We start from the raw sequence: 27,465 nt of genomic DNA on the forward strand, positions 1-27,465 counted from the left end.
GCTACGTTAAAATAATCCCAATCACACACACACTGCTCTTAACAAAGACATTACTTCTCAAAAGATCAGACATATTTTCACATTTCAATAACTATTCAAAACTAAAGATTCTCTTCACTGCTTTCTTTGCTGATATTGTAATTAAATGGTGAATTATCTCCCTTACTCAGGCAAATAAGGTTTCATGCATGTAAGGTTGGAAACACACTGTTATATGAATCTGCCGGTAGTTAGTTTTGTCATCAATTATAATTCTACATGCTGTATACAAGTCAAGTCCAACTACAAACAACATTACATCTTGATCTGCAGTTCATAAAGTACTGGCAAATCATGGTCTATTTTGTTTATTTTACTGATTACTCCTAACTGCATAAATGTAGATTATGCAATTGCAGCTCTGTGTCTGTGCAGTTTGCAGCTGAACTCAACTTATAATAAAGTATATACAGTAACATCATTACAAAATTTGTGATTAAGCTTGCTCTTCCCGAGGTTGACCCAAAACCTTGTCCAAATGTGAAAGCTTCCTCTTCCCGGGGTTGACCCAAAACCTTGTACAAACGTGAAATTTTGCTCTTCCTGAGGTTGACATGAAACCTTGTACAAATGTGAAAGCTTTCTCTTGCTGACACTGACCTGAAACCATGTACAGACATGAAAACTTGTCTTCCCAAGGCTGACCCGAAACCTTGTACAGCTCTCTCTTTCCGAGGATGATTCAAAGTTTATACAGTTGTAAATGATTGCTCCTCCTGGTGTTGATCCAAAACCTTGTAAAAATATGAATGCTTGCTCTTCCCAAGGCTGACACAAAATCATGTACAGATGTGAAAGCTTGCTTTTCCTGAGGATGATTTAAACTTTGTACATATGCATCTGACACAAACATCAATACCCTACTTTCAAGAATAATATCACCCGACAATGAGCATGTGAAGGGAGCATATGGATGGAAAAGAACAACAAAAAACATACAGATTGTCCCTTTTATCATGAACTAAATGTTCAGGTATATAATAAACACACAGCCAGTACTTTAACTTGATCTGAATGCTTGTATCACATCTCATTTGACAGCTTAAGGAAATGAGTCTATGACTAATCCAGATCAAACTACTGCTAACTTCATCATATCATGACAATTTTGTAAACTGTGCATACACTTATGTATATCTATATTGTGTGCTTAACTTTTGTCCATCAGTTTAGATTGCAATTTAAGATAATGGTCGTTTGTAAACAAAAGTTTACATAACTAACTTTTGTCCATAAGGTAGATTATAATTATAAATAGGTTGTTTACAATCTTGGAATATTCTAGAAACAGAATTGTTAACAATTTGATTAGAATTTTCACATACAGGTCAAGTATAAATGTGTATAAATATAGACTTGGTAAACAAATATTACATTCCTGTTTTATGATCAGTCTGTCGGAATCCTTTACAGCTGTGTTGTGATTCCAGAGAAATCGTTCATTGGAATTACTAAGTATCACTGACTTTAGATTAACACATTACTTTGGAATTATTATGTACTCATTCAAGACATTCTGGATTATTCCATTGTGGTACATCAGGACATTCAATACTTTTGGACTTGTGATAGGACATATAGAATTATTTGGGATTAAATTCACAATACTGTAAGTGTCTCATAAATGTTCACTTGCTAATGTAGGGAAATAATTTGCTGATTTTACTTAAATTGTTGGTTTCACTTCCTTCTTTTATGTGTTTTAAGACCTTGAGTCGTAACAACACATTTAATATATGAAATGTGTATCCTGAATTTATTTTTACTTATTAATATATCCTCCAACTTGTGTTCATAAAGTATCATGAGTCACAATTATATTTACAATATCCCAAAGGTTTTCCAAACTTTAAGGTTTCAATTATTTTTAAAATATCCTGAAGGTTTGCAAACCTAAAGGTCTTCCATTGAAAGAAATATCTTCTAATTTAAACAAAGTACTAAACTAGCTAGTTGTCACAACTTACTTTTCATCTTCAATGCAGACCACATCAGTGGCCTCAGTGGTTAGAGCATTCACCTGGGATGCTGGAGGTCACGGGTTTGAACCCCAGCTGAATCATACCAAAGACTTATAAAAATGGTACTAGCAGCTGCCTTGCTTGGGGTTCAGCATTATGAGTTAGTATTAGGACTGGTCAGCCTGGTGTCAGGATAATGTGACTGGGTGAGACATGATGTTACATGTCTGTGGCATGATGCCCCAGTGCTAGATGTAACCATAAACTGCCACACTACAGATATCATAGTGATATGACTAACATTGTTATAGCTACATTAACAATCTAAATCACACACACATACATTTTCAATGCATGTTCAACTGTACATTGGATTTATGTGCAGTAATGACAGACCTTCTGTCTAAACTATTAATACCTGAAAAAAACCTGATAAATGTTTGTCATGTCTTAAGAGCAGCAACAAGCAAAGAAGTGTGTTTCACAGTCACATGTAAAGTTTATTTCTGCCTTGATTAACCTTGGTCAAACATGCAAAAATCCAGCATATATATTCCATATTATTTTCAATAGTCTTTCATGTAATAGAAAATGATATTCTGCCATGATGGGGTTATCTTCCCTTAGGTAACTGGTCAGCTACTTCATGCAACATCTTGTGTGCTGTCTTTTTCTTAAATTGGCCATGAACGTTGAAATGAAAAAGTGTTCTGTCACTATGTCACAAATCATTTCTGAACTGTACACTATAATAATGCCATTTTCCAGGCAAGATAATCCATAGCTCCATGAACTGTGTTTTTCTGATTCACTTCTTACTGCTATAATCATGTGACTTTATGTGTTGTTTCAGATTCGGCATGTTAGGAAAATCTTTCAAACAGACATGGCACCTGCAAAACAATAAAAGGTTTATAAAAATGGAATACATGAATTCTTTGCTTAATGTGAATTTTTACTGTAATGCCTTCAAAGTCTAGGGAGAGGCATACTATATGGAACAAAAACCTCAGATCCCTTCATTTAATGGCATACTATATGGGACAAAAACCTCAGAATCCCTTCATTTAATGGCATACTATCTGGGACAAAAACCTCAGAATCCCTTCATTTCATGGCATACTATATGGGACAAAAACCTCAGAATCCCTTCATTTAATGGCATACTATATGGGACAAAAACCTCAGAATCCCTTCATTTCATGGCATACTATATGGGACAAAAACCTCAGAATCCCTTCATTTACTGGCATACTATATGGGACAAAAACCTCAGACTCTCTTCATTTAATGGCATACTATATATGGAACAAAATTTAATGAAGCTGTAACATAAGTGGTTGTGAAAATAAAGTTCAAAGCTCTTGTACAGTAAATATACACTCCAAAGTTATAACCCATATACTCAGGGTTTTATTTTAATATGGCTAAAAACTTACATATATCTTAAATTAAAGCATATTTTTAATACATATGTTTCATTTAAAATAACTTTTATAACATGCTTTTCCTGGATGCAATTTTGTCTTATTCATGATACTTCAGTAAGTATTTCAAGCCAACCTTTGATCTTTCAATGGAAAACTCTAGTGTAGTATAATTCATTGCCATACAAGTAAAATTTAATGCAGGTAACCTTTTCAGTAGCTTTTATCACGAAGTACAAGGTTTCATGTTAGCCTTAGGAAAAAGTAGCTTTTATCATGATGTATAATGATAATATAAATGTTTTTCAAACCCATATGCTTTTGTCTAAAATAAAACTAAACCCCATATTAATTAATTTTAGGTTGCAAAATTATCATTATTTTTCCTCTTTCTGGTCAATGCTTAAATCAAAAACTAAAGAAATATTGGACACATTGGAGGTATAGACATCATAAAATCGATACTGAAATATCGAGTAGATTCATTTACAGAATGAAATGCATATCAACAAAAAGTTTCAAAATTCTAAATTTAAAATTTAAAACAACAACAACAAAAAAACTGTTGACTCAGACACATTTTAAGACTACTTTTAGCACAGTAAATATGAACACCAGTTGAAAACGTCTCTGTATACAAAACTGATTTCAAACTTAACCTAACTGTACTCATTTAGCAAACAAGAAAAAAAAAATCACCAATTATCCTGGTCTAAAATGGCCTTTATAGTACATGCATCCCAATTTAGAACATTCTGAGCTCCACGTCAATTTAGAACCAAGGCCATGTTTCAACATGATGCATTAACAACTGTATTGTTAACATACCGTACAATTTGTTTTGAGCAAATATCAGGAGAACACTATTAAGGTGACTACAGTCAAACCTGGTTATCTCGACCACATCAGGGGTATCACAAAACTGTCAACCTAACTGGGTCCCAAGATATCAGGGTTTAATAAACCAAAATACTGTATCTGATTATGTATCTGAAGTACCAAAAAGGAGGACTTTTGTTTCTAAAAGCAACTGGCATTTTGAATGTTCAATAAAAAAAAATTCTGTCATGGCTGGTTGCAGCAAAAAGATTGGATGTCTTTTAAATGAGAATAAGTAACAAGTTTTTACAACACTCAAGTTATCGCAACATGGTTAGTTGTTTAAAGTTGTTTTTATTTCCCCCTGAATTGCCACATCCCTTTTGGCAGCCTCAGCAAGACAATGATTTTCTCATGCTGTCCAAAATCTAGGCCAATTTAAGTAGATGTACAAGTAGGACTATACAATTTTAAAACATATTTCCTTTTGTTAGTGCTGACTTATGACTAGCAGCAAAGAGTAACTGACCAATATTGTGCATGAAAATCAATCATTTTTATTGATCTTCAGAGGTTCCTTTAAACCAGTATATGCCAGTTTTTACTGATAAAAATTTGCCTCTGTACCAGAAAAGGACAAGACTGTATTCACATACCAACAGAGTGTAAAACGTGTTTAAGGTCCTTAAAGTTAACTGTCTCAACATGAAATTCTGTAAGAGGCAAACTTATTTTATTCATACAGTTGTAGTCCTGTATCCCTCCTGACTTTAATCAGTGATCATTGGCAAGAACACAGCACCAGAAGGAGAGTTGGCTAATCTCTTTGATGGACTGTAAGACTTTGATATTCAAAATAAAAATAATACAAATAAAAGCACTTCTCTTTCTGTTTCAAGACATTAATCGGATCAGTCACTTTCTGCTTAATTCTGTTTGTGTTGAAGAATATGCAATCAATGCACAGCAATTGATAAGGCCATTTTTTAAAATGATGGATGCTATTTTTTTTTTACAATATCATTGGTGTTTTTGTTTACTCTTGTTCAAAACAAATTAATAACCAAGTGTTTGGGGGATGGGAGGACCAGCTTAGTTCAGAATTAAACTTTGCATTGACAAGATTGGTTAATTAACATTTGTACCAGTAAAATTTGGTCCTGCACCAACTTTTTCCATCCTTGCAGGTACCAAGTACCAGTAGTAGTGGAAACGCTGGATCATTTCTTGCAAAATTTCTCTGATATGGACATTAAAAGTCACATTTTGTCAAATTAAGCAGGTCCACATGTTACTTCGGACCAAAACTTATGCCTGACATAATGGGATTATCCACTTAACAGGGGTGAAGACAAGCGGGGAAAAATTAGCATAACAAAGAAGGATTTGTTTTGGGACCATACCAAAACACTTGACATACATGGGTTCTTGAGATAACCGAGGTCAAGATAAGTAGGTTTGATTGTATATAAAACAGCCGAGTAATTTTGTTCCTTTGGGCCTTATAATCCAAAGGACTCTATTCAGCCTGATCTCTGAACCCATCTCAAGCTTCATTCACAATACATCTCTCAACCCATCTCAAACTTCAATCACAATACATCTCACAACCCATCTCAAACTTCAATCACAATACATCTCACAACCCATCTCAAACTTCAATCACAATACATCTCTCAACCCATCTCAAACTTCAATCACAATACATCTCACAACCCATCTCAAACTTCAATCACAATACATCTCTCAACCCATCTCAAACTTCAATCACAATACATCTCACAACCCATCTCAAACTTCAATCACAATACATCTCACAACCCATCTCAAACTTCAATCACAATACATCTCTCAACCCATCTCAAACTTCAATCACAATACATCTCACAACCCATCTCAAACTTCAATCACAATACATCTCACAACCCATCTCAAACTTCAATCACAATACATCTCACAACCCATCTCAAACTTCAATCACAATACATCTCTCAACCCATCTCAAACTTCAATCACAATACATCTCTCAACCCATCTCAAGCTTCAATCACAATACATCTCACAACCCATCTCAAACTTCAATCACAATACATCTCACAACCCATCTCAAACTTCAATCACAATACTGGTTTCGTTATTAGTTAAAAAGATGAAAGAACTGGACTGATTCTTCACCAGAAATATTTAAGTATGCCTAATAATTGGTTCAACTAACACACAGAGCTATGTTGAAAATCAATATGGCTGAACAAGTTTTTTCTAGGGCAGTGTCGACACACAAAAAAAGAAAAACTGGATTGCTTTTTGCATGCAAAATGAACATTCCCCATTCATTAAGTTTTCCATATGAATAACAATAATAATTTCCTTCAATGCTTCAATGAACCAAAACCAATTTTTTAATATGCTGGAGATCAAGGCAGCTTATACATAACCTTGGTTCTACACTGAAGCGCTTAACGAAAGCTCAGAACATTCTAAATTTGACTAATATAGGTCTTGATCTACCTTGATGGCTATTTTTACCAATGTGAATAGAAGTGTCCCTTCTACAAGTTATTTTTTAAACCAGTGGTACACATGTTGAAAACATGTCCTATTATCTTGGCCAAAAATGACACACAGCACCCTCCCCTTTATCAAAACTAGGAATAAAATATGTCCACTTTTTTTGTTATGTGTTCCATGAAAAGTTTTGTAATAATTGCCAAACATATACAAACAAGAACATGTTTTTAGTGTAAAGTTTCCTTTATATATAAGATTGCTTATTTTGGAGTTTAAAAACCCTGCACTACTTACTTACAAGGTAATTATGCTTTAAGGGGCAGGGGCTTATTTTAGAACTATATCAACAAACTTGATAAACATCACATTGAGAGATACAAGGATGTTGCAAAATGAACTAGTAATAACAATGAAATACTTCAAAAATAACTCACCTCAAGGGTTTCTTCAACAATTCTTGATATTTTTTTGTGTCTAGTTCTACTCTTCCATTTTTCTCCAACATGCTGATGATCTCTAGAAAATGTTATGACATTTTATGTAAGCTGATGTTCACATTTCTGATTAGTCAACAAATTATATATTTAAAAAATTTCATCTAATTAACTCAGATGTCTAGATGAGTGTATTATTTGGAACATACTCTTACCCGTAAACAACTTTGTAAACAAATTTGTGATGATGTAGTTTTCTGCTTATCAGACAGAGGGGGGCCCCAAGTGACCGAGTGGTCTAAAGCGCTCTCTGTTACGGATCACTGCCATCTCACCTCTGTCTGCTTGGGTTCGAGTCTCGGATTCAGCCAATGTGGGTATGTGAGAAAGCTTGCCAGTAGCTTCTTGTGGGTCGGTGGTTCTTTCCAGGGGTTTCCCAGGTTCTTCCTCCACCATTATACTGGCCGCCATGTATAGCCTATCGTGTGCTGAAAAATGGCATTAAACCCTACACCAACAACAAAAATCAGACACAGAGTAAAAGCATGTGTATCATTATACAATCTCCAGGCATTTTATTTTACTATATTAACATTTTCTTTGAATACAGAAACTCGTGTAGAAGACATACAGCATATCTGGCATATTTAACATAGGACCTTAACATAGTTCATGCCACTGCCATTAGAAATTGCTGTGCATGCTGTGTTATTCACTGGTGTAACTGACCAATGATTCAAAATATGACACAGTCGTTATTGCAGTTCTGGATAAAGACAACTAAAAGATATAAATGAGATAAGGTGCGTGACTCTATATACTGACAAACACAACAGATGAATAGAAATCAGCAAACCATCCTTTCTAGTCTTTTTGTCTAGAAAAGCTTGTCAAAATTTTAAACAATTAAATAAATCTTGGGCACTTACTTATACTGCTAATGTCCCAGCTTAATCTGCTCAGTTGCTTAATAAACCCTATCCACCAAACCCTACCTTGCTTGCATAACTGCTTATAAACCCATTCCACCAAACCCTACCTTGTTTGCATAACTGCTTATGAACCCGTTCAACCAAAACTACCTTGTTTGCATAACTGCTTATAAACCCATTCCACCAAACCCTATCTTGTTTACATAATTGCTAATAAACCCATTCCACCAAACCCTACCTTGTCCTTTGACATTATCAAAAGCCTCCTGATATTTTTCAGACCAAAAAAACTTGGTTTTCTTACTCAACAAATTGGTCAGAGACTCAGCCTTATAAACAAAATTGGAGCAAAATTTCCAATAATAATGAGCCATACCCGAAACTTGCATCAGCTGGTTTTTATTGATGAAGCCTTTACAGTAACTTCTACTATTAAAGTCCAACTAGAATGATATGGAATAGTGTTACAGGCCAGACATTACAGTACGACTAGAATGATATGGAATAGTGTTACAGGTCAAATATTACAGTCTGACTAGAATGATATGGAATATTGTTGCAGGCCAGACATTACAGTACGACTAGAATGATATGGAATATTGTTACAGGCCAAATATTACAGTCTGATTAGAATGATATGGAATATTGTTACAGGCCAGACATTAAAGTCTGACTAGAATGATATGGAATATTATTACAGGCCAAATATTACAGTCTGATTAGAATGATATGGAATATTGTTACAGGCCAGATATTACAGTCTGATTAGAATGATATGGAATACTGTTACAGGCCAAATATTACAGTCTGAATAGAATGATATGGAATATTGTTACAGGCCAGATATTACAGTCCGACTAGAATGATATGGAATAGTGTTACAGGCCAGATATTACAGTCCGACTAGAATGATATGGAATATTATTACAGGCCAAATATTACAGTCTGATTAGAATGATATGGAATACTGTTACAGGCCAAATATTACAGTCTGACTAGAATGATATGGAATATTGTTACAGGCCAGATATTACAGTCTGATTAGAATGGTATGGAATACTGTTACAGGCCAAATATTACAGTCTGACTAGAATGGTATGGAATATTGTTACAGGCCAGATATTACAGTCTGACTAGAATGATATGGAATAGTGTTACAGGCCAGATATTACAGTCCGACTAGAATGATATGGAATATTGTTACAGGCCAGATATTACAGTCCGACTAGAATGATATGGAATATTGTTACAGGCCAGATATTACTGTCTGACTAGAATGATATGGAATACTGTTACAGGCCAGATATGACAGTCTGATTAGAATGATATGGACTATTGTTACAGGCCAGATATTACAGTCTGATTAGAATGATATAGAATATTGTTACAGGCCAGATATTACAGTCTGATTAGAATGATATGGAATACTGTTACAGGCCAGACATTAAAGTCCGACTAGAATGATATGGAATATTGTTACAGGCCAGATATTACAGTCCGACTAGAATGATATGGAATATTGTTACAGGCCAGATAGTAGTCTGACTAGAATGATATGGAATATTGTTACAGGCCAGATATTACAGTCTGATTAGAATGATATGGAATATTGTTACAGGCCAGACATTAAAGTCTGACTAGAATGATATGGAATATTGTTACAGGCCAGATATTACAGTCTGATTAGAATGATATGGAATACTGTTACAGGCCAGATATTACAGTCTGACTAGAATGATATGGAATAGTGTTACAGGCCAAATATTACAGTCTGAATAGAATGATATGGAATAGTGTTACAGGCCAAATATTACAGTCTGATTAGAATAATATGGAATAGTGTTACAGGCCAGATATTACAGTCTGATTAGAATGATATGGAATATTGCTACAGGTCAAATATTAGTCTAATTAGAATGATATGGAATATTGTTACAGGCTAGATAGTACAGTCTGATTAGAATGATATGGAATATTGTTACAGGCTAGATATTCCAGTCTGATTAGAATGATGTGGAATATTATTACAGGCCATGTATTACAGTCAGACTAAAATGATATAGAAGTATCATTGCTGTCCAGATAACAAAATCATACTCATCCCCACCTTCTGAATCATGGAAATATTCAGTGGTAAAGGAATTCCAGTGCTTCTTGGTTTTCAGTGATGGGCTGTCAAAGTCCTGGCTAATTATGTGCATATGAAGATGACTGCAAAAGAAAAAATAACACTGAAGCAATAAACCTGATTTTTAAAAATCAAAAACAAGCCAGACATAAAGAAAAAACAAAATCTTAGGATTGTTACACAACTATTGGTATACTAGGCTGGAGTATACTCAAGTTAATTAAATATGGAAGCTGGGGCTATTTCAGATTCTTACGTCTTAGGACTGTTACACAGCTAAGGGTATACTAGGCTGGAGTATACTCAATTAAATTAAATATGGCAGATAGGGGTATTTCAGATTCTTAAGTCTTAGGACTGTTACACAACTAAGGGTATACTAGGCTGGAGTATACTCAAGTTAATTAAATATGGCAGCTGGAGGTATTTCAGATTCTTAAGTCTTAGGACTTTTACACAACTAAGGGTATACTAGGCTGGAGTATACTCAAGTTAATTAATTATGGCAGCTGTAGGTATTTCAGATTCCTAAGTGTAATGTCTTCATAAGTCCAACTACAGTATTATGTTTTGCAAAGTTGCACAACTTAAAGAGTGCTTTTAATTTAAAACTACCATGACTGTTAAGCTGTAACTGTTACCTGAAGTTGATACACCATCATTATCATTATGTAACTGTTACCTGAAGTTGATACACCATCATTATCATTATGTAACTGTTACCTTAAGTTCATACAACATCATTATCATTATGTAACTGTTACCTGAAGTTGATACACCATCATTATCATTATGTAACTGTTACCTTAAGTTCATACAACATCATTATCATTATGTAACTGTTACCTGAAGTTGATACACCATCATTATCATTATGTAACTGTTACCTGAAGTTGATACACCATCATTATCATTATGTAACTGTTACCTTAAGTTGATACACCATCATTATCATTGTGTAATGATGAAGATAATAATGATAGTTCTTGCCATTTTATTTAAAGTAGTAATACTAGTAGTAGTAGCATTAGTAGTTTTTACTAAAGGCCTGTATAACCAAAGTAAAACCTGGTCAGATCCCAAATCTGTGCTCGCCATGGCTCATATTAAATCCAGTGCTTTTTTAACATCTCTCCAAAAGATATGCAATTTTTAGAAAGAATATTAGTTTACAGTCAAAACAAAGTCCTAAAATGTAGTCTCCTCCAAAACAGCAATCAAGGAACATTCAAGATAAGAGTTTTGGGTCATTATGAATTTTAGGTAACTGGAATAAGTACAATCTTTTTTTTCCAACATTTTACCCCATTCTAACCATTTCTGAAATCTATTTAAGTATATCTATAGCTGCTGTGTAACAGTATGCATAAAGAAAATATAAATGTCTGTTACAGGCAAGTCAGAGTTTGTTTCAAAGGTTGATTATTATTAAAATCAATCTATTATTAACAGATTTTGTCAGAACTCTATTCCATTGCAATAAAAATCCTAGTGACAGTTTACTCAAAGATTTCTGTTACAAATTGCTAACAGTTAAAAGAACTAAATTTCTGATAACTCACTTTATGTTTGGCAAAATTAGAGCAAATTCAGGGGAAGACAAGTCTGTAGTTTTTACTGGCTAACAGGGTCAGGCAAGGTTGTAAACTACTGGCCAAGAAAGCAAGCCAAGGTAGGAAGCTACTCGACAACAAGGACACACAAGGTTGTAAGCTACTGGCCAGCAAAGCAAGCCAAGGTAGGAAGCTACTCAACAACAAGGACACCCAAGGTTCTAAGCTACTGGCCAGCAAAGCAAGCCAAGGTAGGAAACTACTCGACAACAAGGACACCAAAGGTTGTAAGCTACTAGCCAGCAAAGCAAGCCAAGGTAGGAAGCTACTCGACAACAAGGACACCCAAGGTTGTAAGCTACTAGCCAGCAAAGCAAGCCAAGGTAGGAAGCTACTAGCCAGCAAAGCAAGCCAAGGTAGGAAGCTACTCGACAACAAGGACACCCAAGGTTGTAAGCTACTGGCCAGCATAGGGAGCCAAGGTAGGAAGCTACGACAACAAAGCCACCCAAGGTTGTAAGCTACTGGCCAGCAAAGCAAGCCAAAGTAGGAGGCTACTCGACAACAAGGACACCCAAGGTTGTAAGCTACTGGCCAGCAAAGCAAGCCAAGGTAGGAAGCTACTTGACAACAAGGACACCCAAGGTTGTAAACTACTAGCCAGCAAAGCAAGCCAAGGTAGGAAGCTACTCGACAACAAGGACACCAAAGGTTGTAAGCTACTAGCCAGCAAAGCAAGCCAAGGTAGGAAGCTACTCGACAACAAGGACACCCAAGGTTGTAAGCTACTAGCCAGCAAAGCAAGCCAAGGTAGGAAGCTACTCGACAACAAGGACACCCAAGGTTGTAAGCTACTGGCCAGCATAGTGAGCCAAGGTAGGAAGCTACGACAACAAAGCCACCCAAGGTTGTAAGCTACTGGCCAGCAAAGCAAGCCAAGGTAGGAAGCTACTCGACAACAAGGACACCCAAGGTTGTAAGCTACTGGCCAGCAAAGCAAGCCAAGGTAGGAAGCTACTTGACAACAAGGACACCCAAGGTTGTAAGCTACTAGCCAGCAAAGCAAGCCAAGGTAGAAAGCTACTCGACAACAAGGACACCCAAGGTTGTAAGCTACTAGCCAGCAAAGCAAGCCAAGGTAGGAAGCTACTCGACAACAAGGACACCCAAGGTTGTAAGCTACTAGCCAGCAAAGCAAGCCAAGGTAGGAAGCTACTAGCCAGCAAAGCAAGCCAAGGTAGGAAGCTACTCGACAACAAGGACACCCAAGGTTGTAAGCTACTGGCCAGCATAGTGAGCCAAGGTAGGAAGCTACGACAACAAAGCCACCCAAGGTTGTAAGCTACTAGCCAGCAAAGCAAGCCAAGGTAGGAAGCTACTTGACAACAAGGACACCCAAGGTTGTAAGCTACTAGCCAGCAAAGCAAGCCAAGGTAGGAAGCTACTCGACAACAAGGACACCCAAGGTTGTAAGCTACTGGCCAGCAAAGCAAGCCAAGGTAGGAAGCTACTTGACAACAAGGACACCCAAGGTTGTAAGCTACTAGCCAGCAAAGCAAGCCAAGGTAGGAAGCTACTCGACAACAAGGACACCCAAGGTTGTAAGCTACTAGCCAGCAAAGCAAGCCAAGGTAGGAAGCTACTCGACAACAAGGACACCCAAGGTTGTAAGCTACTTGCAGGCAAAGCAATCCAAGGTAGGAAGCTACTCAACAACAAGGACACCCATGGTTGTAAGCTACTAGCCAGCAAAGCAAGCCAAGGTAGGAAGCTACTCGACAACAAGGACACCCAAGGTTGTAAGCTACTAGCCAGCAAAGCAAGCCAAGGTAGGAAGCTACTCAACAACAAGGACACCAAAGGTTGTAAGCTACTAGCCAGCAAAGCAAGCCAAGGTAGGAAGCTACTGGACAATAAGGCCACCCAAGGTTGTAAGCTACTAGCCAGCAAAGTGAGCCAAGGTAGGAAGCTACTGGTTCTCCAGAATTTTTTTGGCCAGAATGGTCTGTTAGATATTATTTTTGCTCCAAAAAAGTATGACTTCTAGATAAGCATGTGTGTATAGATGAATAAACAGATGCATATCTTAAATAATGCTCATCAAAAATAATGATGTTTTTGTACTGTGTTTAAAAAGGTAATAATCCCTCAAAGCCTTCCTGTTTTTGTCCTGTATTTAAATTGTAATAATCCCTACAAGCTTTCCTATTTTTGAAAAGAAGCTGGTGGGCTCTAATTGCATTAAAAGTACTTCTTCACTGAAAAAAAAATGCTAAAAGCAGTAAAGTAAAGACAAACTTATTATCAGGTATGGGAGAATAATCATCACTTAAAAATGCATGCACTTCTAACCCTAAGTTTCATTGTCAGGTTCCAGATAGTATATACTACTCAACAAGAAAACATTACACAAGTGTACCTATTTTGTCACATGAAACAATCACAACAAAATGGCAGGTTATCATTGATCTATATCTTAACATGACAGGATCACTGACATATGGGCACATATCCTACTTAATTCCTGGATCACTGACTAACGGAATCATATCTTACATAACTCTAGGAAAACTGATCAAGATGTGAAGATAATGGCCAGAAACCCATAAATGCCTTTGATTTTTTAAATAGATTTATATGTGGAATTCTGTGGAATTTAACAGAACTCATAAAATATATGACAATATTTGAATTGCTTCTGATGCTTAAATTTCTTAAAAATGCATATGAAACAACGACCTTGTTCAAAATATTAGCTGACTCAGTGATAAAAAGTACTGGCCATATAGTACTGAGCTGGTTTCTAAACTCAGACCTGAATTTACCAATTACCTCATGCTTGGGACTGCATGATATCCAAATCTGAACTGTCTCCTACTGTCAAATCTGAAAATAGTTAGGAAACACATGTATTTTTAACATGGATAGTTGCATGTCAAGTGTCCAGTATGGTACTATTATTAATTTACCGATATGTTCAAAATAAATATTCACATATTAACTGTTCAATAATGTTCTATTATTACTGTACAAACTAGGTGAATATGATGATCAGGCTATAAAAAAACAATGATTTCTTGTACCTCCAAAGGCACAGTCATTTTATTGATTGCTACATACTTTTACTTTTAATACATCTAAAGCATTTTATAATGCTATGTCAAAAATATGACTCGTAATTTTTTAGGACAATACGAATCTTAGATGAGGATATGATGCAATGCCATGTGGTTCATTGCAGTTCGAGACCATATTTAATGCTGTGCCATGTGGTTTCATTGCAGTACAAGACCATATTTCATCTACAAATTCCTAATTCGCAATACTATCTTCTCCCTACATTGCATTTCTTCCTTGAAATACTTCCAAACTTTAGGCATGAATAAAAAAGGCACCATCCCAGCCTTTACACTGAAACACTTACTAGAAATACCACACCCCATGGACGTTCATAGAAGAACACAAATTACATGTGATATGGTATCTACCAACATACACAATGCACTCTATAATATGTACTACCTCATGAACTACACTGCTATATGACCAATCTGGTGTCCTAGTGGTTAGAGCATCCACCCTGGATGTGGGAGGTCATGGGTTTGAACCCCAGCAGAATCATACCAACGACTTATAAAAATGGTACTAGCAGCTGCCTCGCTTGGCGCTCATCTTTATCAGGTTAGTGCCAGGACTGGTCGGCCTTGTGTCAAGATAATGTGACTGGGTGGGATGAGGTTAGTGACAGGACTGGTCACCCTGGTGTTAGGATAAAGAGACTGGGTGGAGCATCATGCTACATGTCTGCGGCATGATGCCATAGTGCTAGACGTCACTTTAAACTGTCACACAGATGACATTGTAGCGATATGACTGAAAAATTGTTAAAGCTATGTTAAAAATCCAAAACACACACACTGATACATGCTACCTTATATGTACTACCTCGTGAACTACACTGCTATTTGCTACCTTATATGTACTACCTCATGAACTACACTGCTATTTGCTGCCTTATATGTACTACCTCAAGAACTACACTGCTATTTGCTACCTTATATGTACTACCTCATGAACTACACTGCTATTTGCTGCCTTATATGTACTACCTCAAGAACTACACTGCTATTTGCTGCCTTATATGTACTACCTCAAGAACTACACTGCTATTTGCTACCTTATATGTACTACCTCATGAACTACACTGCTATTTGCTGCCTTATATGTACTACCTTAAGAACTACACTGCTATTTGCTACCTTATATGTACTACCTCATGAACTACACTGCTATTTGCTGCCTTATATGTACTACCTCAAGAACTACACTGCTATTTGCTGCCTTATATGTACTACATCAAGAACTACACTGTTTGCTACCAAAGAATGTTATGTATTTGTCATTGATCATATGGCAATACTTAGGTTATTCACTATTATTTTTAACATTACTCTATATTATTCACTTATCATTGTATTTGTATTCTTACTGTCCTTAAATAAGTTATTTATTTGAAACTACATAATTGAATTGTGTCCAATCATAATTGCAATATGTTAATAACATACAGGGTAACTGAAAAGTTCCACTTTTCACCTGTGTTCCACAAATATTCCGATTTTTGGTGCTGAGAAAACTCTTGCCAAAAATGGACCAAAATTACAAAACATTTTTACAAAACCAAGTTAAAGAATTCTCATATACCAAAGTACAAAGATCATATATTATATGCGCAAAGTCAACACATCTTCACAGAGTGATATAACTAAAGGTTAGTTTCATCATCATCAAAAACCCTACACTCTTTGATTGGCAACTTGGTATAATCAGGGTTCGCAATTAAGATGTGAAAAATGGTAACTCAACACCAAATTTTATTAGATGTTTGAAAATAATTCAAAACATTTGCAAAACAGTACCAAAACAGTTCTTTGAGAAATTAACATAACATTTAAATATGACAGACTTTAACATGTCACAGTTTATATTTCTGCCTAACTAAATTACAACCACAAAAGTTCAACTCACACTCATAAATAATTTTGAAGGCTAAACCTTAATACGGGGGGTGGGTGGGTGTGCGAGGCCTGGACCTGACGTCCCGCTTGCCAATGGAAAGTGAAGCATATCTCATAGCCTCTCCTTTCCAGGAATAGTGATCACCGCAGGACCACTGTCTCGCTCTGCTGGGCAGGAGGTTACCTGCATATGGCCTCTCCTGCACTACTGTGTGCACAGCAGCACCTTCATGCGGGGCCCGCTGTTTTCACAGAGCCTGCTGTGTGGCGCGACAGAGTGCCCAGCAGTATAACTGGATGGGCAGACTGGGCTTGTTAGCCTTGGCAGGCAGCCAGTCTAACAGATGGGAAACTATGACTCCAAACCCGGGCAGATGAAGCTTGTTAGCCATGTCAGGTAGTTCGTCTAGGAGAAGGAAAATCTGATTCAAAAATCCATTGGATGATGGCTCTACTACCTTGTGGATATCTTCGGGAGAAGGAAAGGCTATGGGAGTAAACCCAGACAGAAAATCCAGGGTGGAGCCCCCAAGGTGGCTGGGTGTCGACTACGACTTCCTTCCGGCAGCTTCTGCATCAAACTGGTGCCAAATGTCATGCTCAGCATTCCCTTGGACACCACCAACAAGAATGAGAGCAGTATCCTGACGTCTGGGCAGCCCAGGATCTCCATACTCCACATACAAACTTGCACCCTGGAGAGGTCACTCCAGTCCAGCTATTGAGTGAGGAAACAACATGGAAGCTGACATTTTACTGGTTATAAGTCCCACCCGATTGGTGTAGGGAAGGGGTGCCATGGGTCAGCTTGAATGGTGGGAGGGATCAGCATGTCCCACTGGCCGACCACCGCCTGCCTCAAGCCAGGTAGCCCCCTGTCAATAAGGTGTTGACCCGCCATCACCTGCCTGCTCCAGTGGGTGTCTGGAGCTCAGTGTGTTGCTCAGCATGACAAGCAGATGGAAATTCTACACCAGACAAAAGAAACCAATAAAGACTCCAGCTCTTCGATTTGCAAGCTGGAATGTGCGCACCATGTGTACAGGCATCTCAGACGACCTCAGGCAAGTGGACGTCACCAGGAAGACAGCCATCATCGATAGAGAACTCACCCGATTAAATATCAGCATAGCTTCCCTCCAGAAAACCAGGCTTGCCTCTCGTGGCTCCCTCAGAGAGAAAAACTACACCTTCTTCTGGAAGGGTCAAGAACCTAAGGAGCCCTGCCAGCACAGAGTGGGCTTTGCCATCAAAAACAATCTCCTGGCCTCGGTTGAACCTCCCACAGGGGGCACTGACCGTCTCTTGTCCATCCGCCTCACCACTGCTGCAGGTCCTGTCAACATCATCAGTGTCTATGCCCCCACCCTCACGTCTTCAGAAGACAGAAAGGATCAGTTCTATGGGCAGCTGGATGAACAGATCAAAGGATGCCCCAAACACAAACTACTATTCCTCCTCTACGACCTTAATGCCAGAGTAGGTGCGGACCATGAGTCATGGCCTATCTGCCTCAGATATCATGGCACTGGAAAGACCAACGAAAATGGTCAGAGACTGCTGGTGCTGTGCACCTACCATGGCCTGTGTGTCACAAACACCTTATTCAAGTGTAAGCCACAACACAAAGTGTCATGGAAACACCCCAGGTCTCACTGCTGGCACCAACTCGACTTGGTCATCACCAGGCGCTCTGCCCTTAACAGCATCCTCACCACCAGAACCTACCACAGTGCAGACTGCAACTCCGACCATGCCCTCGTGAGCAGCAGGGTGCGACTACAGCCACACGCACTACACCACTCAACATATGATCTGTCGATTCTACTGGATTTAAGATCAAACTTTCTCTGAGCAATGTATCCATCTTATCCTAGAAAAGAAACAAATGCTACTCACTTACATAGAGTCAAAATACTAATGGGAATGAAATCTAATCTTCCTTTCTTGATCACACTTTTTAAAAGAGAAAACAATTTCTAAAATCTTGAATAAATTAATATATTCAAAGTGTAGTGTTATTATTAATGCTTTGTTTTTCCATATATAGTCTGTCTCTCATAATATAAGAATATTTAAGGTATAATATTGTAATTTGTGTACATGTTTAAGATATTCTTATAAAATTATGATACAAGTAAAATAAATAGTAATACCAATATCAGGTTTCCAACTAGTAATATGATGGGTGTGTGAATGTGGGAATTTCAGAGACAGATGAGAGGGAAGCAATGATAAATCTGGGTAACTAGGTCAGCATAATATAAACTAATGTAAGTTGGGTGTGAGAACACATCAATAGCAAGTACAGTTTTGGGGGTTTCTGGAAGGCTTTGACAAATCTGGTTAAACAGGTCAGCATCATGACATATTTCTGCTGTTTCAGCACCATTTAGTTATGGTATGATCTGGGGGAAGAGAGCTGTCTCTTAGTGTACAGCATGACTTAAGTGTTTTAGTTAGTATACCCCTGGTCCCCGCCTTACCCCGATTCTCCACCACGTCTAACCTACTAGGTGTGGTTTGTCTGACCTATTGTGTCAGTCTGTTGACTTTGGGGTGAGGCGGGGACCAGAAGCATACTAACCAAGACACTAAGTTATATTGTAATCTACTGTTTATATCCAAATTACACACTAGTTCTGTCCTAAACTATAGCCAATACCTATGTTGCCTGCATCTGTGTATAGGGTAAATTCCTTCTTAAAATCAAGGTAACACAAAATGGGGGCTCTGGTCAAGGCAGCCTTAAGAGTTTTAAAGGAGTTATTACATTCTTCAGTTCAGAAAAATTTGGCCTCCTTTTGTAGGAGCCCATTTAAGGGTGCAGCAATGCTAGCAAACTCCTTTACAAATCTGTGCCAGTAATTATACAGGCCTAAAAATGATCTCACATTATGCTGTGATTTGGGCAGGGGAAACTCAGAAATAACCTTCACCTTTTCCTGATCTACAGCAATGCCTTCTTTAGAGAAAATATGGTCAAGGTATTTTACTTGAGAGACAGCAAAATTGCATTTTGTAGGGTTCAGGTGCAAGTTGGCCTTCCGAAGTCTATCAAACACCAAATTCAGATGCTCCAAGTGTTCATAAAAATTCTTGCTGAAACGCAGAACATCATCAATATAGACTAGAGCGAACTTCCAGTTTAAATCTCGTAAAACCTCTTGTCATGACCATAGAAAAAGCAAAAGGACTGAGAGAGGTATCTGCCAAAAGCCCTGTTTCAAATCAAGACTGGAGTACAATTTAACCTTTGACTGTCCAATTACATCTGCAATATCATCAAAACCGAGGTATAGGGAAGCTCATTGGTTTTGTATCTTTGTTTAATGCCCGATAATCAACTGATAATCAACTGCAAACCCGAATTCCCCATTTGGTTCCTTTACCAGTACCATGGGGTATTGGCCTCTTCTGTTATATCATGAGCTAACATTTCTTTGAGTGTTTAATTTCTCAGAGAGATCACTAAGTACAGCCTCTGGCTTTACTTCTTTTACCAAGGCCAATGGCTGATTATGCTTCAGTTTAATCTCTGGATTTGTTGGATTTAGTATTTGATAGGTAGTAAATTTCACTTCCATTAAGCACCTAGATCCTACAATAGTGAATTTGCTGGTAGATTGGTTCTAACAAATTAGTGCCTGCTCTTGCCTTTGATCCTATTTTAACTTGAACAGTTGTTACAGACCTTAGTAATACAGCTATACTGCATGCTAACCTTGCCAGAGTTGTCTGCTTTTCTGTGACATTCCCACCACTGACATACCACCCTGTAACTCTATGCAGTTATTAACATAATCTATCTTTGCTTTTTGGTTTGCAAGAAATCTGTGCCTTATATGACTGAGTAAATGAGGTTTTCGATGACTTGAAACTTTTGTACCAACCTTAAGTGGCCTTTAGTAAAAGTACCGTTTCCATCAGCACCCCGAAAATTTTACCAAATGTGAATTTTACAAAGAATATTCACTAGCTAACCCTGAGTGTCTGTATGCCCTCTCTGCAATGCATGACATATCCTGCACACCTGTATCTATTCGAGCCTGAAATACTTGTCTTCCTATTTTAATATTTATCATGCTCCTATCAAAGGTACTAGTATTCCCCATATTTCCTTTACCTTTATGCTTTGCATTTTTCCCCACCTCAGCAGATCTGGGTACAATACTTTTGGTGGTAGAAAGAGGGCAGAGAAAGAAAAATGGACAGCAGAGATAAGATGTAGTTGGAAATAAGAATCAGACAGAGATATACAAGATGGGGAGTTAAGAGAAAGGATACCTAACAGACATAATGGAGTGATACACTATTGTGTATTTTGGTAGATTACAATATGACTTAGTGTTTTAGTTAGTATACACCTGGTCCCTGCCACACCCCAAAGTCAACAGACTGACCCAAGAGGTCAGACAGACTGCACCTAATGGGTTAGACATGGTGGAGAATAGTCTGGGGTAGCTGACCTTTTAGCTCAGCTGGAACTGAAGAAAACAATACCAGCCATCTCTGGGGACCAGGACAGTGCCAAAGTGTGGCATTCAAAATTGAAAAGTTTTGCAAAATCAAACGACTAAATGAGGAAGTAAAAACACCATACCTGGCATTAAGACTAACTGGGGAAACTGAAATCTGGTTTTATTCACTCCAAGAGTATGTGCAGGCTGATTATACAGCACTGTCGCAAAAGTTTAAAGAAAGGTTCTTCCCATCAGAGGTCTCACAATACAGCAGAATGAGAGATCTTTATTTGGTGGTACAAGGAAGTGACTCTGTGCTCAGTTATCTTGAGAAAGTAAAATCAAAGGAGAATGACATGTGGAAATTGACTTCGGTAATTCCTGACATAGCTATAAATGGACTGGATCCAAGCGTTCGCTCATTCATCTTGGTAAAGGAGGCAAAAACGATGGAAGATATAGCAAAGTATGGAAGCATGACTCATCTGGCAGAGGCATTGAATTCCCAAAAACTGGAGGGAGAGATTTTGAACTTAAGAGCTGAAATTCAACAACTGAAGCCTAACAATAATTCTCTTAACACCCTGCAGAAGGAAACAGCAAAAAAGGCTGAAACCACTGGGGATTCAAGAGAAACAAAACACCCATGTTACTTATGTGGTTGTTGTTGTAGGGTTTAACGCCATTTTTCAGCACATGATAGGCTATACATGGCGGCCAGTATTAATGCTGGAAGAACCCATGAAAACCCCAGAAAGAACCACCGACCCACACTTATGTGGTGAGTATTGCCATAAAGAATCCGATTGTAGATTTCAAAATGCAAGGTGCTTTAAATGCAACAAATTGGGGCACATCAAGGCTGCATGTCAGTCTGCACTATACACACCACTAAAATCCCTTTGGTCATATAATTCATAAGATGACCCATAAACAGGTGGCTTTAAATACTAAATAAAAGTTGCCATAGTCATTACTACATGGGTAAAGGAGGTGGAACATCCTCAAGCAGTCCAACGTCTACTTCTATATATCATCATCTTACTGGTAGTAGACATTTACAATTTAAATGACAATTATCTATCAACTCTAATATGCCTACAGGATAAATGGGCATTTAACTTTAAGAAACGAAATGGCAAAAATTAAGGATATCTACTTTGTAAATATCAACTCTTCCTCAGTTACTGCAGAGATCGAAAGGACATTATTTTTTAATATGAAGTAATTTGTATGACATCATTTGTTAATTATGTGAATCACAGCACTAAAAATTCTGAGAGATACTGGACACAAACTGACAGGTTTGTGATGCCTGTCTCTTACTAATTATTGACACAGTTGTGATTCCCATTTCTTATTATATATTGACATGGTTGTGATTCCCATTTCTTATTAAATACTGACATGGTTGTGATGCCTTTCTCTTATTAAATATTTGCATGGTTGTGATTCCAATTTCTCATTATATACTGACATGGTTGTGATTCCCATTTCTTATTAAATATTGACATGGTTGTGATTCCCATTTCTTAATAAATATTGACATGGTTATGATGCCTGTCTCTTATTATATATTGACATGGTTGTGATTCCCATTTCCTGACCACTCCGGTAGCCTAGTGGTTAGAGCATCCGCCTTGGATGCGGGAGGTCGTAGGTTCAATCCCCAGATGAGTCATACCAAAGACTTACAAAAATGGTACTAACAGCTGCCTCGCTCGGCGCTCAAAATTAAGAGGTTAGTGTTAGGACTGGTCAGCCTGGTGTCATGATAATGTGAAAGGGGGGGGACATCATGTTACATCTGTGTGGCATGATGCCCCAGTGCTAGACATCATTATAAACTGCCACGCTGCAGACATCGTAGCGATATGACTGAAAAATTGTTAAAACTACGTTAAAAATCCAAATCACACACACACACACATTTCTTATTAAACATTGATATTGCTGTGGTTCCCATTTCTTATTAAATATTGACATAGTTGTGATTCCCATTTCTTATTAAATATTGACATGGTTGTGATTCCCATTTCTTATTAAATACTGACCTGGTTATGATGCCTGTCTCTTATTATATATTGACATAGTTGTGATTCCCATTTCTTATTTAATATTGACATGGTTATGCCACCTGTCTCTTATTAAGTATTGACATGGTTGTGATTCCCATTTCTTATTAAATACTGACATGTTTATGATGCCTGTCTCCTTTTTTTTATTGACATGGTTGTGATTCCCATTTCTGATTATATATTGATGTGGCTGTTATTTCTATTTCTTATTAAATATTGGCATGGTTGTGATTCCCGTTTCTTATTAAATATTGACAAGGTTGTGACACCTGTCTTTTATTAAATACTGATATGGTTGTGATTCCCATTTCTTATTAAATATTGACTTAGTTGTGATGCCTGTCTCTTATTAAATATTGACCTGGCTGAGACACCTGTTACTAAAAGCTGAAGCTGCACAAAAATTATGCGATCCCACAAGCAGAGGTGTAGGTCATAATCATTACGAGTTCCAGAAAATAGTGCAATTGTTAAGTTGTTGGAAATAATGTTTGTTGTGAACCCCTCTACAGCCAAATGTGAAAGAAATTTCAGAATTATGAAAAATGTGTGTATGTGATTTTGATTGTTAACTTAGCTTTAGCAATTTTTCAGTCATATCACTATGATGTCTTCGGTATGTCAGTTTATAATGATGTCTAGCACTGGGGCATCATGCCACACACATGTAGCATCATGTCCCACCCAGCCACATTATCCTGACACCAGGCTGAACTGTTCTAACACTAACCTCTTAATGCTATGGGTCATGCTAGGATCATTGTAATAAGTCTTTGGTATGACTCTGCTGGGGTTCAAACCCACAACCTTCCACATCAGAGGAGGATGCCCTAAACATGAACAACATCAAATGTGTATAGAAAAACCGCATAAAGCATGGCACTTCTGATGATAATGAACATCAATACTGCTTGATAGTGCAAATGAACAATGGCTGACATCTGGACCTGGAGGAAAACTTGGTTTTATGTTAATATTTTGAGATCTAAATAAATATTCATGTTCATTGAATATTATTTTATTTCATATATAAAGTACAGCAATTGCAAAATCATGTGAAAGATAATAGTAAAAAATAGGGCTCTTTTTGGGCACATGATATTGGGGGTCAGGACTGAGTCAGAGTTTTTGGAATCTAATTCAGGACATGAGGAATCAGAGTCTGGGCTTGTGGAATCTGAGTCGGGGCTCTGTTTATTCATGCAAACGTACTCTTATACCCTTTTGCTTACTGAAGTATATTCTGCAAAATCAAGTGGTTGGGTTTTTCAAAAATCTGGGAATGGCAATCCAGTTAGTTAAAAAGCAGTAATACCTCATATTCATTTCATTAAATAGCAAAAGCTTTTACTTCAACCAACTATGGCATTCCTCATCGGCAAAAAAAATAAAAATTATTTGTGATGCAGCACTATCTGGCCCCAAGACATGAAGCAAAGAATACCTCATTGTAATCAGCAAATCATATGTCTGTACAGTCATGAAATCTTACCTCTGTACAATCATGAACTCTTAACTATGTACAGTCATTAAATCTTTCCTCTGTACAGTCATGAATTCTTACCTCTATACAGTCATGAAACCCTACCTCTGTACAATCATGAACTCATAACTCTGTACAATCATGAACTCTTAACTCTGTACAGTCATGAAATCATACCTTTGTACAGTCATGAACTCTTATCTCTGTACAATCATGAAATCTTATCTCTGTACAGTCATGAAATCTTGCCCCTGTACAATCATGAAATCTTATCTCTGTACAGTCATGAATTCTTACCTCTGTACAGTCATGAATTCTTACCTCTATACAGTCATGAAACCTTACCTCTGTACAATCATGAAATCTTATCTCTGTACAGTCATGAATTCTTACCTCTATACAGTCATGAAAGCTTGCCCCTGTACAATCATGAAATCTTATCTCTGTACAGTCATGAATTCTTACCTCTATACAGTCATGAAACCTTACCTCTGTACAATCATGAAATCTTATCTCTGTACAGTCATGAATTCTTACCTCTATACAGTCATGAATTCTTACCTTTGTACAGTTATGAATTCTTACCTCTATACAGTCATGAAACCTTACCTCTGTGCAATCTCTTTTCCTTTGGTCTCCATATGTTTCAGTAACACTAAATGTTCACTCTTCAAACTCTTCAGGTTGGGAATGTTGACTTTTGGCATTACCAAAAAGTGGAACTTTGCCTGCAAAATAAACAATCATCTCGTTAATGCCTCATATTTTTAATTTTAAAAAAAAATACTGATAATTAAATTGCCACCGTAACTTTGTAGTCTGCACTGTACTATCATATTTTCCTCTGACACTTACAGTATTGCAATAAAAGTGTTATCCCTCTCGCAAAGTGAAACACTGGAACAGTATGCAATTTTCTGCATGACTGTATGCTAACAGACACATTTTTCTGATAATACACTGTTAAGTACATAGAAGAATATCCTAGAAACATATGACTTGGTATATCTTTCTATGTTATGCACTTTTGTTGATACATATCCCTAGATAGGTCACTGATAAGTGCCAAAATGCTACTACTGTACAGTTTCCATTAGTATGAAATTGTCACTGTCATGGTCGGGTATATTGCATTGGGCTTTCTCCCATCTTTACATCTCAACTTGCATGGCAAAGGCAATAACATTGCCAGCAACAGCTGCAATATAATTTGTGATGGATTTCCACTAGATTGGGTGGATGTCCATTCGGCTTGGTGTAATTATACAAGCTCAGTGGAAACGCAATCCCTGAATCCACATCCACTTTACAGAGTGGGTAATCTGAATTCCATGATGTATGTATGTAAGCTCTGCTCATAGCTACATGTAAAATTGACTGGTCTGACTGGTCAGTTACAGGGCGATGTTTTCTACTAAAATCTGCATGGAAAACAAAACTAATCATATGTTTTATCAAAATTTAAGAAGAAAAAAGTGCATCTTTCCTCAGCTTTCTTTCTTGAAAGAATAGACTGAAAAATACTTTTATAGTCAACCAGTCCAATCAGCTGTAGGTAGAGCTTAAGAGTGAGATGACACAACACACCATGAACATACACAAACTCTACAGACATGATAATCTGAGTACATGGCAGTGACATACCTATGCATTGACTTGCTGGCTTAAAATCAAAGGGTGATCTTCTTGTGAGTATCTAGGTTGGTTAAACACAATAACAAGGGCATTTTGTAATGTATATTTAATTTTGTATTGTGTACCTGACTTTTGTCACGTTTTGCCTACCTGACTTTCATCATGCTTTTATGAGGTAAACAAGATGTTTACTAAAATTTAAGTTCATGGCCTAACCACCTTGCTTTAGAATTAGAGGAAATTTCCATTGATTTTTCAGAAAATACTATTGGGACCTAGGCAATGTATGGTGCATATTAAGGACATAAGGTAAACAATTATTCATTCCTGCTTAAAGTATCAGTCTTTGGGAATCTATAATCATGGTTTGCATTTGCATTCAGATATAATTTGAGAGGAATTATTTATACAACTTATTCACTGGTATTACAAAAAGCTCACTCAATGTTTCAACTAAATTACTACTTTGGGATTATTGTTGACTCATTCAAAGACATTTTGGATTATATCATGCTGATACATCAAAACATTCAGTCAAAACATTCTATAAATTTGTTTTTATGATAGGACATTTACGATTATTTGGGATTTAATTCACAATACTGTACCTTTTGAATTTTCATTTTGTATTCCCAGGAAATAAACTATTTAATCATGTGACTAAATTTTTGGAGTTTGATTCCTTCTGTTACAAATTAAGACCATAGATTTGTACAGTTTAAAACACTGCCAATTACTCATACAGGATTTTTTTTAAAGTGTTTCGAATGGCAAAGAATTCAATCCCTTTGCCTGATATGTAATCAAGGGTAACAGAATGCATGCACATAAAACAGGTATATATGTAAGTATGACAAATACAGAATGTCTGAAAGAGTCACCACAGGATGCAAATGGATAAAGGTAGAGGTAGATTCAAGCAGCCAGTTGGCCTGGATGACATAAACAGCCTGACAAAAGTAGATAAATCTATTAAGGCATGAAAAT

The 27,465-nt window shown here is 37.2% G+C and overlaps 1 protein-coding gene across 2 annotated transcripts in view; it reads right to left on the bottom strand.

Moving 5' to 3' along the window:
- Positions 1 to 977: 977 nt before the first annotated feature.
- LOC149790194 (aprataxin-like) overlaps positions 978 to 27,465 on the bottom strand; it is a 33,357-nt gene continuing 6,869 nt past the window's right edge. For both annotated transcript variants that reach the window (XM_089972186.1, XM_089972187.1), the window contains exons 2-6: positions 25,453 to 25,571; positions 14,634 to 14,687; positions 10,228 to 10,331; positions 7,189 to 7,270; positions 978 to 2,893 (exon numbers count right to left, since the gene is read on the bottom strand). In XM_089972186.1, coding sequence (XP_089828312.1) covers positions 2,809 to 2,893; positions 7,189 to 7,270; positions 10,228 to 10,331; positions 14,634 to 14,687; positions 25,453 to 25,571 — 444 coding nt within the window. In that variant the 3' untranslated portion in view covers positions 978 to 2,808. The remainder of the gene's footprint in view (positions 2,894 to 7,188; positions 7,271 to 10,227; positions 10,332 to 14,633; positions 14,688 to 25,452; positions 25,572 to 27,465) is intronic.

Source organism: Sinohyriopsis cumingii, chromosome 10 (assembly GCF_028554795.1).
Source record: "Sinohyriopsis cumingii isolate HCF-2022 chromosome 10, ASM2855479v2, whole genome shotgun sequence".
In the NCBI taxonomy this organism is placed as follows: domain Eukaryota; kingdom Metazoa; phylum Mollusca; class Bivalvia; order Unionida; family Unionidae; genus Sinohyriopsis; species Sinohyriopsis cumingii.